This window comes from Cryptosporidium sp. chipmunk genotype I (assembly GCF_004936735.1).
Source record: "Cryptosporidium sp. chipmunk genotype I strain 37763 chromosome Unknown contig_8, whole genome shotgun sequence".
Lineage (NCBI taxonomy): Eukaryota > Apicomplexa > Conoidasida > Eucoccidiorida > Cryptosporidiidae > Cryptosporidium > Cryptosporidium sp. chipmunk genotype I.
Window position 1 is genome coordinate 1 of NW_027125623.1, and position 17,180 is coordinate 17,180.

General features: G+C 31.2%; 3 protein-coding genes across 3 annotated transcripts; all 3 read left to right on the plus strand.

The window, feature by feature from the left end:
- Nucleotides 1-594: 594 nt before the first annotated feature.
- Nucleotides 595-5,445, plus strand: ELE39_003664 (ABC transporter family; the record flags this gene model as incomplete). Its single annotated transcript, XM_067346809.1, has 1 exon — nt 595-5,445. The coding sequence occupies one exon, from the start codon at nt 595-597 to the stop codon at nt 5,443-5,445; it is 4,851 nt and encodes a 1,616-aa protein (XP_067199600.1).
- A 587-nt stretch (nt 5,446-6,032) lies between these two features.
- Nucleotides 6,033-10,454, plus strand: ELE39_003675 (ABC transporter family; the record flags this gene model as incomplete). Its single annotated transcript, XM_067346820.1, has 1 exon — nt 6,033-10,454. One exon carries the CDS (start codon nt 6,033-6,035, stop codon nt 10,452-10,454), a length of 4,422 nt encoding a protein of 1,473 aa, XP_067199611.1.
- A 771-nt stretch (nt 10,455-11,225) lies between these two features.
- ELE39_003686 (ABC transporter family) lies at nt 11,226-15,956 on the plus strand (the record flags this gene model as incomplete). The annotated part of the gene is made up of 1 exon (XM_067346831.1): nt 11,226-15,956. The coding sequence occupies one exon, from the start codon at nt 11,226-11,228 to the stop codon at nt 15,954-15,956; it is 4,731 nt and encodes a 1,576-aa protein (XP_067199622.1).
- Between the last annotated feature and the right edge of the window lie 1,224 nt (nt 15,957-17,180).

The window sequence follows — 17,180 nt, forward strand, 5'->3', positions numbered from 1 at the left end:
ATATATATATATATATATATATTTGTATATGTATATATATACATATGTATATATTATGTATACATATTACTTTAACATAGATGCTGAGCTAAATTTTTACCTCTCATCAAACTAAAAATAACTACCTAAAAACAAATTTTTCTAAAAAATTCCCTGTTTTTCCAGGTTTCTGATCTATTAATAGCTATATTATTTAAAGTAAATTTCTGACATTCGGTCTAAAGTAGACGGCGCGCGTAGATACCCAGATAGTGGAAAAGCGTATTAGGTCAAAAGTTTTGGCGGCACCCTTCCGAAATTATTCAGGTAGTAAAATCAAAAATACATATTAGGTTGAAAAAGTTTGAGGTTCCAGAGCAAGTTTAATATGCTTAGCCAGTAGAAGCTAGCAGAAGATATCGTTTAAAGCTAAAATGGCATGCTAATTTGATTATAGATTTGTATCTTTATTTAATTAGAAGTTGTTTTAGATTGGCTGAATTCTTGTCAATAATACAGCAAATTAATCTATATCACAATTATCGAAGAAAATAATGAATATTCACTAGAATAGTGGAATTTTGATTGAGATTGAATTAGCTTCAAAAACTTGTTATGAAATTCAATAAAAAAAATATTGAATTTGCAGGGGGTAGTACCCTTTGGAGTAAGTTATTTTTTACTTGGTTATCACCTTGGATGTCAAAGTTCTTAGGACCAGGAGTTAATGCCGATGATCTTCCTCGTCTACCTGAGAACGATGACATTCCACTATGGACTTCTTATTTAGAAAAAGCAGTTAATCAAGAAGAAAGAATAAGTAAGCTTAAAGGAAAAAGTTTAAGAATATACAAACCTTTAGTTAAGGTCTTTTGGTTTCAATGCCTTATGGTTCTACTTCTAAAGGTGTTTTTTGATCTTTTACAGACATTAGCTACCCTTTCTTTAAGAAGTTTTGTTGCAAGCTTGGAACCTGATTCTGCTTCTATTGGAAGCAATGTTAAAAATAACGACCACAAAAGCAACTATTATATGGGAAGTATGTTTATTGTGCTTACTTTACTTAAGATACTTATAGAAACTCAATACAGCTATTGGTGTGGAAGAGTTAGCCTACGAATACAAGCTTCATTAATATCAATGACTTTCAGAAGAGTTGTACACTGGAAAGCTTCTGCAATATCTTTTGAAGAGTCTGCAATTGGAAAATCTGCCAGAAAATCTATTATCCTACGCCATGCAGAGTCCAGGGGAATCCAAGATAGTGAGGCCGTTATATCATCGAATGTATTTAATCTTATTGTTGTTGATACTTTAGCTGTTGAGGGATTCCTTATTAATGCAATCGAGTGCTTTATTTTCCCCTTCAGGCTTATTATTGCATATTTTGTCCTCAGAGATTCTCTCGGATCCTCCACCACCATGGTTGGAATCTTCACATTGATTGTATTTTTGGTTATCTCATTTACATGCCAAATTATTGCATCGACTTATAAAGCACCTTTCATGTCAGCTAGAGATAAACGTATAGACAGGTGCCATGAGGTTCTTAGTGAGGTTAGAACTTTACAAATGATGGGATACCAAAATATTGCTACAGATCGAGTTATGAAGTGTAGAAAAGTCGAAATGAAAGCTAATCAGATTCGTAATACACTATCTTTAATTGGTAACTGGATTGGATATCAAATGTCAGGAATCGCTCAACTTGTTCTATTCTTACTTGCAGTATACAAGGGAATTAACTACTCTAGAGAACATAACATTCCTCTAGTCATTCCCGCCTCTGTTGGAGTTACTACTCTAAAAGTATTATTTTCCCTACTAGGGCCTTGCAGAAATCTATCCATGTATTCTTTTGCCACTATAGAAGCGCTTATTTCCTTCAACAGATTCCAGTCATTCCTAAGATCCAGACCTCTTGATCTCAGGCATTGTGATTCGCACTCTATTACATCCAATAATTTTTATGATCTTTCACCCAATACAAAAACTCCTTCTCCACTTGAACATGCATGCATGCACAATTCTGGCGCCAATTCCCTGGATGATACCAGAAATATTACAACCTCTAGGTTAATTACTGATGATAGAGAGAATTCAAGTTCTCCTGATTCTACAAGACTTTTGTCTCTTAGATATCAAACATTATCATCCATTTCTGACAAAGAAACTCATGAAGAGGTTACTGTTGGTAACTTTGACGGTCATACGAATTTGAATCTCTATTCAAGATATACTACTAGTAATAGAGGTAATAACCTGGCCAATTTAAAGGATGTCACTAGTAAAGATGTTGTTATCATGAGAAATTCATCATATACGTGGAATAAAGATACACGTAAAAGGAATAACAATAAGTACAATAGTGATGCAAATAATGAACACACTCATTTACTTGATAGAAATTGTGAATTAAATACACCCTCTGGCTCTAATAACTCTGACGTAAGGTTTAAACTGAAGAAGATTAATTTATCATTATCTTTGGGAGAAACTATTATAGTTGTTGGATCTCCAGGAAGCGGAAAAACTTCTCTAATGAATGCAGTATTGGATGAAATTGTTCAAGAAAGTGGAGTAACTTATGTTCAACCAAGAGAGACTAAGAGCCCTATAGCTTATGCATCGCAGATACCCTGGATCCCTAATGGTAGTGTTAAGAATATTATTTTATTTGGAAGAGTTCTTAATCAACTTAAGTATGATGTCATACTAGATTGCTGCCAGCTTCATCAAGATTTCAAATCCTGGCAGGATGGGGACTTAAGAATTGTTGATGAAGGGGGCTGTTCGTTGAGTGGAGGCCAAAGAGCCAGGATTTGTTTAGCAAGAGCTTTATATTCTCTTCCAGACTATTTGTTTTACAGTGACCAAGAATCTTCTCTTTCATCCGAACCTCGAACAGACTCTGAGATGTCAAACCACTGCATTAATTCAACAATTAACAGCTTAGCTGCTACTCACGAGTCCATATTATACTTGCTGGATGATATTTTTGTAAGCTTGGATCCTGGAGTCAGTAAAACAATCTTTAGAAAACTTTTTGGTCAAAATGGACTTTTGAGAAAAGTTGCGACCATATTATCTATTGACCATACCAACCTCTCCTTTTTGATGAACACTAGTAAATTATTCAAAGATTTTAATCCAAAGATTCTTGTCTTAGATGATGGGTCCCCTCAGTTCTTTGGAGGGTACCAGTCATATCTTTCAGACTGGAGATGCGTAAATTTGGACATAAACCTTAAGGATAATGGACCTAACTTTGAAGAATTAAGTAATGATGAGGACTTTGCTTATAATCACAATAAATATGATGCTACGACTAATACAATATATCTACCAATGAACCCTTCAACTAAAAGCGAGACTTTAAGAAAGGTTATGGAAAAAGAGGGAAGAGTTACCGGTATGGTTTCAAAGAGAACCTATTTTTGGTATTTTTCAAAGCTAAAATGGAGCTGGACTATTGCGTTACTTATATTATGTTACTTAAAAACTATGTTTGATAAAGGTACCGATTATTATATGGGATCATATACTTCAAGAGCTCCTCTTTCTGATGTTGATGAGTCTATATATGAAGGTAAGAAGTTTGCACTGATTTACACTCTTTTAGCAGTTGTACAATTGGCCGTAAGTTCAATGGTTTTTATTGGAGAAGCAATTTGTGGTATTAGAGCTGCCATAGAGATTCATGATAACTTATTGGTTGATGTTTTAAATGCTCCATTAAACTTTTTTGACTCTAATCCTGTTGGTAGAGTTCTTAGCAGATTTAGTACAGATCTGCTTATGGTGGATAATATTCCAGTAATGAAGATTGCTACGGTTTTGGTTGGAGCAATGAATGTTTTATTTCAATGTATTGTGGTCGTTTCAGCAGAACCTTCTGTAGTATTTCTTTTTCCAATGATTGGATTAGGCATCTATTATGCAGTTGCTAGATACTTTTCAAGATCTTCTCGTGAGCTTCAAAGAATGTGTCTAGTTTTATATTCGCCATTATGTGGAGTGTTTTCTGAAGCAATGAGTGGTGGACCCATTATAAGAGCCTTTCGTGCTCAAGATCATTATATGTTACAGGGTACTGAAATTATTGATATGGTACAAAGAGCTAAATTTATGCAACTTTGTTCAAAAGAGTGGTCTTCTTTGAGAACCCAGCTTCTTACTTTTCCACTGACTGCCATGTCTTCGAACTTCTTCACTGCTTTAATTTCTGATTTCTTTTCCGGACCTTTAGACACTATTATAGGCGATGAGACGATTACAAGTTCTAAAACAGGACTTAAATCTGTACCTGGAGCAGGTATCGTTGGTATAGCTTTATATTACTCAGAATCGATTGCATCCAATATTGGCATGACAATTACGTCATATGTGAATATGGAGAAGGAGATGATTTCTGTGGAGAGGTTACACCAATACTACGAGATCTTGAACAAGGAGAAGATTTATAATTTGCCATTTTCTTCTCCATGTAAAGTTGAGGATATCGTAAAGCCAAACAAAAGTGGAGAAGTTGTTAGAAGTGGCATAGAAATTAAGGATTTGGAGGTTAGATATAGACGTCCAAACAGCAATCCAGCAGATCATCCAGACGAGATTTACTTCCCTCCAGCAATTAACAGGATGAATGCTTGTACTGGTCCAAATGAACATATTGGAGTAGTTGGTAGAACTGGCAGCGGTAAATCCACGTTCTTACAGGCAATTCTAGGTCTTGTTCCAATAACTAGTGGAAGAGTATTTTTGGACAATATCCCAATAGATCAAATGGGTAGTGAGGATAGAAATAAGTTAATAGGAATTCTCCCTCAAGTACCTTTAATTCTTAAAGGATGGACAGTTAGTAACTTTTTAGATCCATACCAGAAGTTCTCAAAGGATGATATTTGGAATGCTCTCAATTTATGTGGCTTGTCAAGTTTAATCAGATCGTTACCGGGTGGAAAGATGCTTGATGCTGTTATAGTCCCTGATAATAGTTCAGGTACTACATATAATAGCAGTAATACAGAGAATTTAAGAAAAACAAAGCAAAGATCAAAAGCGTCAGAATATGTAAATTCAGCTCATAATTACGAAGTTTCAGACGATGAGAGATATTTATCAGATTCTCAACTAAGATATCTTTCTTTAGCAAGATTAGTTTTAAATGCTAAAGATTATAGATTAATTCTCGTAGATGAACCTCCTCCTGATGTATTTCAAGAAGATACTACCGATTATGTGCCTATACATCAGCTACTTAGACAGTACTTCCCTCATTGCACAGTCTTTGTAGTTGCTCATCATGCAGCATCTCTACAAAACTGTAAAAAAGTATGGGTACTGGGAAAAGGAAGGATACTATTGGAGACTAATTTAAGCTTAAACTTCTCTCAAGATCGGATGTTACAGCTTTTCCAAACTGCGGAGGCTGAATTCGAGGTGCTTGAAGCAAATAAGAAGTATTAAACAAGTGAAGATTGAAACTACACTCTGTAGCACTGTATATAAGTACTGATTTATTATATTATCATTATTAATGGGAAGAAAACGTTAGAATTAACACTCTATTATGTGTGTTACATATATAGTTAGCAGTTTTATAATTATATTTTCATTTATATTTTCACTCAATTTTTTTTAATTTATTTTTTTCCCGTTATACCGGTGTTTTTTGTAGAGGTATCGGAGGTGTGGCGCCCTTTTGCAGAGTTATAGTCTAATAGGGATTAACATAAAAAAATCCAAAAAAAAAAGCGGAAAAAAGTTGAAATTGCATATGAATAGGCAGTATAAAATCAACCAGTACATCTAGAAAATCACCATTAAATACTTAGATTTTCCTTGTTTACATATTGACAAGCCAATATAAGTTCACATCTCTATTGGAAAAAAAAAAATTTAGAGGATTTGTAAAATTTGGTGTGTAAGTAAATGCTAGACTACTGAATAATTCGGTTAAATGTCTTAGTAGATGTTTAGAAGTTTAATGCTTGGTATAATGCAGAATTTGTTTATTTAGATTGGCAACGAAGTTAATATTCACACAAATAAACATGAAAGAATCTTCAACTATAGAAGAACTAATATATTGGAATAATGGTTTTTTAAATAAAGCGAAAAATGCATTTCAGAAGATTTCATTCTTTTGGGTAACTCCATATTTTAATGAAAAAATACTTTTTAAGAAAACAATTTTGGAGTTAGAAGGAGAATATTTGGATGAGTATGTAAATGAGTCATATTTTAGTAGTGAAAGGCTACTGAATAATGGTGTGATCAGCTCAGAAGCTCTTTTAAGGATAATTATTGAAACAAAATGGCAAACAATATTGGGAGTAACTTTGTTAAAGATAGGGAATGTTTTTGTATCTTTTATATTTTCAAGTTATTTAACAAGTTTTATGAAATCTGAAACTCCTGGTGAACATGCAAGCTTTGGAGTGAAGGCAATTATGATTTATTTAGCCCGCCTTATATTTGAATCTCAAAATAGATTTCACACTGGGAAGCTGGCTTTCAGTATCGAAGCTTTTCTATTGAGATTATCTTATGTGAGATTGGTCTATTCTTACAATATTGAGGGAAGGAAGGATGGTGAGGAGAAAGCTTCAAATGATGAGGAGAAATGGAGAAGTTCAAGTTTTTCAAATATAATGAACATAGCATTGGCAGATTGTTCAAGTTTTCCAAATTTAATAACTTCTAGTTTGGATTTGTTAATATTTCCATTAAGATTTCTTTTGACTTGGATTTTATTAAGAGAGAATGTTGGGTCAGTTGCAACAAGTGCTGTGTTAACATTTCTGGTAGTTTTCTCACTGGGCTTTTTCCTTCAGATTATTGGATCTTTGCTTAAAGCTCCTTTTATGAGGTACCGTGATATAAGGATTTCAAAAACTCATGAAATGCTTAGACAGATTTCTCAAATACGATTACTTGGACAGGAAACTTTAATTAAGAATCAGATATTTGAAATTAGAAAAAAGGAGACATTTTATAATAGATTAAGATTAATACTTATTCAAATCGGTACCTTTTTAGATTATCATGTACAAGCAATTTCTCAATTCGTTCTTTTTATATCTTATATATCAAAAGTTATAAGCGATTACTCAAATCTCGAGAATGAATCTTTAAAGAGTCTTGGTCCAACTGGAGTTACAGTATTAAACATATTTTTCACAGTTTCTTCTATTAGGGGCCTTCCTTCTAATATGATAGAGGGATTTATTTCACTTAAAAGGTTCCAGGAGTTTTTAAAAAGCACTGAAGGCGGTGCTAAGTGCTTAAGATCTGGGTTTAAAAGCTTAAAAAACAAAAGGAACTTTAGTGAAGACGTTATTCTTGACTTTAAAGGATTGGGGGTTATTGAATCAAATCAATTGTCAAATGAATTTATAGCCAAGGGCAAAAAAGGGGATATTGGAAGTGAGGGGAATGAGAAGGAGGAGGATGGCGAAAAGGAGGATACAAGACTGATAAAAGGAGATATAGATTTTAAGTCTGTAGTTACATATCATCATTTTAAAGACTTAAAAGTGAAAGTTAAGAGGGGAGAGAAGGTTTTTGTGATTGGAGAGTCAGGATCTGGAAAAACTACATTCATTCAGAAAATACTATTAAATGAAAATCTTTTGTTTAGTAGCCTGAATGGATATAAACATCGGCATTTCTACTATAATCATCATCTAATAAACAATTTACCAATAGGATATGTTTCACAAATACCATGGCTACCTTCCGGTACAATAAGATCAATAATATTATTTGGATCAGAATACAATGAAGATCAATATAGGAGAATTATTGAGTGTTGCAACTTAGTTACAGACTTTGAACAATGGAAAGAAGGGGATTTGAAACAAATTGATGAAGGAGGAAGCACTTTAAGTAAAGGACAAAAAACCAGAATATGCATTGCAAGGGCTCTTTACTGCCTCTTCTCTAATACAGAGTCAGAATCAAACTCTAATTCAAGACCAGAGTCTTGTCCTTTGTTCATTTTAGATGATATATTCTCCAATTTGGATCATTTTGTTGCTAATAAACTCTTTTACAATCTTTTTAATAGCAATGGAATGTTTTCGAATTCTTCAGTAGTCATCACAATTGACCAAAGATCACTCTCTACCTTCCTCAAATACTCCTCCACCTTAGACTCTAAACCCTCTTTGAATCTATACAACTCCTTCCACTATTTATGCATTGAAAATTTTAATTATTCGCCAAAATCTTTCGAAATCCCTCAACAAGTTCTCATTAATAATGTTGAATCTATCCTAACAGATACTCGTATTGACACTTTAGTCAACAAACATCATATGATCTTCTCTCCAAAAAACCCTAGCCATACACACTCAAATTCTATATCCAATATTCACGATAATTCTTATATTATGAATATCCATCCTCATTCAGAGCTTTCCCGCCAAAACACGGAATCTGACAAATTTATTTCTAATAATAATTCCTGTATTATTAACTCTTTCAAGGAAAAAGTTACTAATAAGGGTCACATTTCTCTAAATAGCTATAATTGGTATCTCTCAAAAGTTGGCAGACCAATCATTCTTCTTCTTCTGCTTATACTACTTTTTAAATCTGCGCTTGAAAGACTAAGTGAATTGCTTTTTACTGGAAGCTCTACACATGAGCACACACTTAAAAAATTCTTATTATTATATTCTCTCTCAACCGGTCTTAGCCTGATTTTTGGCGGGCTTGTCTTTGTATTAGAGGCTTTTGCATGCACTTCTGGCGCCAATGAAATTTATAAAAGTATATTTGATTCATTGTTAATAAAAGTACCTAATATAATACCAATACATATAATATTAAATAGGGTTGGGGGTGACATGTTGATTATAGATACATGTATTGTGAAGTCTATCATTTCCAGTTTGGCACCAATATTGACAATTATTGGTCAGACAGTATTTATAGTATATACATTTCCTTATTTTACCCCATTTTTTCTTATATGGATAATGCTTATCATAAAGCCAATATGCCTCAAATTTGCCTCATCTTACAGGGAGTACCAGAGATTTTCTATATCTCTTTTTTCGTCAATATGTGGAATATTTTCAGGAACACAACTTGGAGGTTTAACGATTGCAATGCTTAGAAAACAAAAGATTCTTAGAAGTCAGGCTAGTGAGAGCATTGATTTGTATATTAAAGTTAGATATATTCAGCTTGCTTCAACTCAATGGGCAGGATTTTGGATGAATATGGCTATGACTCCTGTTGGGATTATATTAAATATTTTATTAGTCCAGTTGGGATTTCAAAGCAAATCAAGCTCTGCATTCATTTGCATATATTACTTCCTCTCTATAGCCGAATCTATTTCGTCTCTGATGTATAAGTTTGTGCAATTAGAGAAAGAGATGTGTTCAGTGGAAAGGATTAAAAACTATATTGAAACTTTCATATTGTTGAATCAATGTATACGAAGAAATGAACAGGGTTGTTATATTGAGGAATATGGAGATAATCAAAAACAAGTATCTTTTAAATTAAATTCAAAAGATTTCGATAAAAGCAGTAATAGTAATTCTAATACTCTCGCCAGTATTAGGCCTATTTTTGAAGACAACAATATAATACAAGATTCTAATAATAAAGGACTAGTTATCAAAGATGTGCAAATATCTACCTTGAACTATTTCTCAATTGCAAAAGAATTTAACCAGGACTCCATTAATAACTTAAAATTTGAAACTTTATTATCAATTAGTGGAATTTTAAGAGCATATCCAGGAAATGTAATTGGTATTATTGGAAGAACTGGATCAGGTAAATCATCTCTTGTTAACTCAATTATGGGTTTACATTTACAAACAAGAGGAGCTATTTTACTCAATAATATTAATATTAGAAACATTGAGAACAAAAGTAAAGTTATTGGATTACTTCCTCAAGAAAATCTTTTCATGGATGGTTATACAATTAGATCTTTATTGGATCCTTTTTCTGAATATTGTGATGATCTTATTCTAAAAGCTATAAATAAAGTCAAATTATTGGATTTTATTCAATTACTTCCTTTAAAATTAGAAACTATTATAATTTCACAAGACTCTAGTGAATTCAATCATGATCATAATCTTAATAGAAACTCATCCAATAATAATACAATAAGATTATCCAATTCTCAAATCAGATACTTATCCTTTATTCAATTCATAATATCTCCATTAAAATACCAATTATTACTTATTGATGAACCTCCATATAATGTTGCTTTTTCTTATGATAATAAAGCATTTGAAACTCCATCCATTCATAATATTATTAATTCCACCTTTAAACATTGTCCTTGTTTAATTATTACACATGATATTGGCATTTTCAATAACTGTGATATTTTTTGGATTATTAAAAACAATCAGCTTTATAAAGTTATACATAAACAATTTGGAGAATTATCTAATAATTATATCTGGAATGAACTAATTGATTCAAAGTAATCAATATAATAATTTATTTCTTCTAATAATTCCTAACAATTTGCTATAAATTTGTATTATTTGTATTTATATTTGTATGAATGCAAATATAAATACAAATAATACAAATGTATGTAATTTTTTTTAATCAAGAAGGGTTGGCCAATTCACTAATTCAATTCCTGTATACTATTTTGGAACATTTGCCAATTTGTCAATCTCTTTCCTATTATTCAATCATATTTAATAATAATTACTTCAATTAACGTTAATGTATATTTTTGTCTCGGATTCCATTTTTCCTTGAATTGTTTTCCTCATCCTCTATATCATCCTTCAATTATTCCACTACCTCGTTTTAATTTGTCTTTGATATCTTATATATATTATCTAATAATTTCCTTTTTACACAATTTTTCCCACAGATTTTACATAATAAAATCTCAAATCTTTTAATTAAACTTTATTAAAAAAAAAATTATATCTTCCCCAATTATTAAATTCAATTGAATATTATCTGTATTTAATATTATATATAATTCCGATACCCTACTTGGCGCGCGCGCCTAGAGGCGGTTATATGTATTATAATTAATAGGGCAAATATATACCAAAATGGATGGCGTCCCGTGTCAATGTCTGATAATAATATGTATGGTTTTTAGCCTGTAAATAATAATTTATTAAACTGAGCAAGTGAAGATTGACTTGAAAAAAATAATATTTGGAATTCAAAATTACAGGCTATTCTATTGAGGTGGAAGTTTCAACTCCTCATAGAAATATATTATAATGAGGTTCAGGTCATATTTAACAAGAGTATGGAATTATTCTGCATTTGGGTTCATTAATCCATATCTTCTTAATATATATAAGCCCAGAATTAATTCTATCAACGACCTTCCTGAATTATATGAAACTGATAAGCTTGATTATTGGGTTAAGAAACTATCCTTAGCTATAGAAGATGAAGAAAAAAGATCGATATATAGAAATGAAAGATTTCGAATTTATAGACCTCTTATTAAAACACTCTGGAAACCAACTCTTGAAGCCCTTTTTCTCAGATTATGTTTTGATATACTGGCAATTCTATCATCCATATTTTTATCATATTTTTCAACTTCTTCTTCCACTTTTCATGCAGTCGTTTCCTCATTATATATGTTTTCAACTGTACTATTCAAATCATTTTTTGATTGCCACTCCAGAATAATTGTATCCAGACTCTGTGTTCGAATTGAAGGTTCACTTATTTGGGTTGCACTTGATAGAGTTATTAGACACAAAGAAATGTACCCAGAATTACCTTTATCTACTACTTTTATGGTAGAATCTTCAAAAAAGCCTTCATCTTGTAGAAAGTCTCTTCTATTAAGACAAAATGAAGTAAAATTTTCTAATAGTAATGCTGCTAGCGAATCATCTAATATATTTAATTTAATTATTGGTGATGCTGCTGCTATTGAAATATTCTTTGGAGTATTTGTTGATTTCTTATTATTACCAGTTAGACTACTTATGTCATGGTATGTATTATCAAAAGTACTTGGAAGTTCTTCAGCATTACCAACTTTATTGTCTTTTTGTATTATGCTTGGATTAAGTTTCTTATTTGAAATTATTGGTGCATTCAATAAAGAGCCTTTTATGGTTAATAGAGATAAAAGAATTGACAGATGCCATGAAATTCTTAGTGATATGAGATTTGTTAGACTTACTGGTTTAGAAGATGTTGCAATCTCTAGAATTACTAAATCTAGAGAAGAAGAACTTTATTGGAATAAAAAAAGATTTATTTATAGTAGAATTGCAGCTTTTATGGATTATCATTTAAAAGTTTATTCACAATATATACTCTTTATTTTATCAACTTTTTATTTATTATATTATTCTGATAATAGTGATAGAAGTAATTTTGCATATACTGGTGCTTCAGCTCTTCAAATACTTATGCAACTTTCATCTAAAATTAGAAGTCTTCCAACAAATATTATTGAAGGTATTATTTCCATTCAAAGATACGAAAATTTTATCACCAAGCATCCAATTGAAAGAAGAAGATTATCCAGTGATATTATTAAACATAATAATAATAATAACAATAATAATAATAATAATAATAATAATAATAATAATAATAATAATAATAATAATAGTGGTAATTATAGTAATGTAATTGAAAGAGATAATAGTAATGGTGATTTGACGATTAACAATAAGAACTTGTCCAATTCAAATAATAGAATTTCATCTTCAAATATCTCTTCATCAGTATCTGAATCTGCTATAATTTCAGTTTCATCCTTTGTTTTGAAACATATTAATATATCAGAGACAACTTCTCTTCTTGGAGGCGAGTCTTGTTTTAATAGAGATGATGAATTATTACATTTACCAGATACATATAATACAAAATTGAATTCAGATTTCCCAAATAATAATTTCCCTTTGAATTTAATGGTTTTGATTGAAAATGGTGTATTTACTTGGAATTGCAAACCCCATAATGATTCTTTTTCAAAATCAACTTTGAGAAATATTAATATATCATTAAAATTGAGAGAATGTATTTTCTTAGTAGGAGAACCAGGATGTGGGAAATCTTCTCTTATTAAAGCAATATTAAATGAAATTAGACCTTCAGCATCAAGTATTTATGTTAGACCAAGAGAAACCAATTCCATAATATCTTATTCACCACAACTTCCATGGATTCCTGGTGGTAGTATTAGATCAGCAATTTTACTTGGAAGAGAATGGAATCGTGAAAAATATGAACTGATTGTTGATTGTTGTCAGCTTAAAGAAGACTTTTCATCATGGCAACGTGGGGATCTCAGAATTGTTGATGAAGGAGGATGTTCACTAAGTGGTGGACAAAGGGCAAGAATATCTTTGGCCAGAGCTTTATATTCTCTTCCAATAAGATTCTCAACTTTTTCCAAGAATAAATTCTATATAGATGCTGAGAATCCTCAACAATTTGAATCTTTACTTTATTTATTTGATGATGTATTTGTAAGTGTTGATCCAAAAGTTGGATTCCAAATATTTAACCGGTTATTTGGGCCAAATGGACTTTTATTAACAGTTTCTTCCATTATTACAATAAGTATTGATAGCCTTCATCATTATATGGCCAATATTCGGTACTTGTATAACAATAACAACAAAAATGGTTCATGCATCTCAAATAATAATAAAAATCTTATTGATATAATGGATAATGACCATTTTTCTGATTCAAATGAACACATATTACCCACAACTCCCAAATCACGTTCTGATTCATTATCATCATCAATCGATACTGACTCATGTAAAGATTTTAATTTTGATGGATTCAAATTTAATGTATGTGTATTAAATGACGGTAAAGTGGAATGGAGTGGATCTTACTCTGATTATCTTAAGGAGTCAAGAAATATATTGCTTGACCAAGAATTAGTTGGAGATAACCTTGTACCTAATACACCTTATCTTAAAAGTATAGAATTAGCGTCTTTAGATTTGAATGATGATTCAAATAATACTGATAACCAATTTACCGAACTTTTAAATTCTGGAGAAGGTGGATATTGCAGAGATCAGAGTAGCTATATTAATGGTAGGTTTTCATTTTCATCATATAATTGGTACTTTAAATTAATTGGACCAAAATGGATGGCTGTCTTTACTTTTGGATGTGTAATCAAAGTTATTATTGATAAAATTCTTGAACTATTATATGTGAATAGATCTGGCCAGATTCCAATCACGGAATCATATCTTTATAGATTTTGTTTTAATGCTACTTTGGCAGTATTGATTGAAAGTGTTATAAGTCTAATTATATATATTGGTGAAGCTATTGGTGGTATTGAAGCTGCAAAAAAATCTCACGAGATATTTCTTAATAAGATTGTATACGCACCATTCTGGTTCTTTTATATAAATTCTGTTGGTAAGATATTAAGCAGATTCAGTTCTGATATGCTTGCAATTGATAATTGTACAATAAGAAGAATTACATCAGTTGTTTTGCCATTAATTTCACTAATGTTCAATGTTTCATATGTTTCATTTATAGTTCCACTCACTTTACCATTTGAGATTATTTTAATTATATTTATATTAAGGTATATTGGCGATAGACTTTTATTGACATATAGAGATGCGCAAAGATGCGCATTATTGGCTCTTTCTCCATTATGTAGTATATTTTCGGAATGCTTAAGTGGAGGGGCCATCATCCGAGCATTTGATGCAGAGAAGGTCTATTTGAATAAATGTGCAAGTTTTGTTGAAAAGCTTCAAAGAGCAAGATTTCTTCAACATTGTGCATGTCAATGGGCGGGCTTACGTATGCAACTTTTAACAGCTCCTTTAACATTAATAGTATCAGTAATTGGTATAATATCTCCATCATATAAGTTGACTTTGGCCTTACCTTTAACTTATACAATAAGCTTTGCTGAGAGTATAAATGAGATAATTTTTAGATTAATAAGTTTAGAGAAAGATATGTGTTCAGTTGGACGTATTTACGAATATATACATTTACTTGATGAGGATAGTAAAGCTCATCCACAGATAGTATTAGAAGACTCTGCGATACCTGATACAAGACAAGGTATTTTAATATCAGATTTGGAAGTAAGATATCGCCGTCCAAATTATAAAATGAAGGAATTAACAATTTCATCAGCAAAAGCTCAATCTTCTTCAAGCTTAGATGAGATTTATTTCCCTCCAACTTTAAGAAACATCAATGAATTTGCAGGACCAAATGATCATATTGGAATAGTAGGTAGATCAGGTAGTGGAAAATCGACTTTTATTATGGCACTTTTTGGATTTGTACCAACAACAAAAGGACATATATACTTGGATGGGGTACCTATAAACCATATGCCATCTTCAACAAAAAGAAAGATTGTTGGAGTTCTTCCTCAAGTTCCCTTAATTTTAAAAGGTTGGACAGTTAGAGACTTTCTTGATCCAGAAGGCCAGAGATCTTCAGAGGATTTATGGGAGGCTTTGCGTATTTGTTGCTTATCAGGCACTATACGGTCATTACCTGGAGGGAAAATGTTGGATACTGTTTTAGTGCCAGATACAAAGATAATAACTTCAACAACTGGTGAAAATAATCGAAAGAGAAGAAATACTTGTAGTCGTGATGACTACCAAGATTCCATAACAAGTTTAGTTGCAAGATACTTATCGGATTCTCAACTTAGGTATCTATCTTTAGCGAGGCTTGTAGTAAATGCAAGAGACTATAGGTTAATTCTTGTAGACGAGCCACCTCCAGATACTTTTGAGGATCAAACAAGCGCAAAATCTTATGTGCCAGTACATGAATTACTAAGAACATACTTTCCGCACTGTACAGTTTTTGTCGTTGCGCATCATGCGGCTTCACTTCAGAATTGTAATTCAATTTGGGTACTTGGTAATGGTACAATTGAGACAGTAATACACCCAAGAGGAATAGTTAGCCAGAAATATCTCGCTGGATTGTTAAGAAATAACTGATCCACTTGCTATATATTATTGAGTATTTTGTTTTGATTGTAATACCAGTTATTTTATTATTACTTGATCAATTCAAAAAATTATTGGTTAAAAATGGTAACTTAAATTCTCTTAATTGTTATATTAATTCGCACATTTACTTATACCACCAATCTTTTGTTTTCTTTTTTCATGTGGGGGTGATTAGTTTAGAGATTGAGAATGATTTCGTTACTTTCAATATAAAGAAGATGAGTTCTAGTCATAATACTTAACTTAATCTTCTTTTAAATTAGCTTCCATGATCTCCAATCTTTTATTTTAGCTAGTCGCTTTTAATTCTTTCTCTTACCTACGGATTTATTTTCTTAAATAACGACCTTAAGAACACGTTTCTAATTTTGTTTAGTTGAAGATCTGCAAGTTAAATAAGAATAATCATTTACTTATTATATCCAATTGGATAGAAGCCAATTTTATCTTAACTTCTCTTATTTAACTATCCATCTTTTTTATGACCACTTATTGACGTGTAATTGAATATTACATGCGGCGCCAAATTTCCTGAGTTACCAATTGGAGGTTTGGCGGCAAAGTTGCTACGATGGTAATATATATATGTGTAATATATATAATAAATATGTAAATAAAATATATACATACTAATAAATATAATTATAATTAGTTTATATATATTTATTTATTTTTGTGAATAAATATTTAAATTTGTATTGATCAAGATCGAAAAAGTTACGAGGGGTAAAGACTCATAAATTTTTAAAATTTGGGATTGTTTCCCCCTTATTGATTTCTGAATAACAAATTATTGCAATAAGCATATAATCCACTCTAGGTGCTATAAAAGGAAGCACACTGAATACCTTCAAGTATTTAATCAGAATAAAATATTTCACACGATATTATTTTTTTTTAAATCGTAAATAACTGGATACTTTAATAGTCATCATCTTGCGTTATAAGATACTGGAATATTGAAGGGGGTAGAATAAATTGGCTCATTTAACTGCAAATCCTTACTTGATATTTGATAACATTAATCATTACTTATTTGGTTAAGTAGTTAACTTCTACAAATTCTCAACTGAAAAGGACTGGCTATTGCAAAATGTCTATGATCATCTTCAGTTAAAATCAATTTATTATATTGAATAATATAAACTTTATTTGAGGAAATATTTTCACAGTTACACTATATGATGAGTATATAAATATATATATATATAT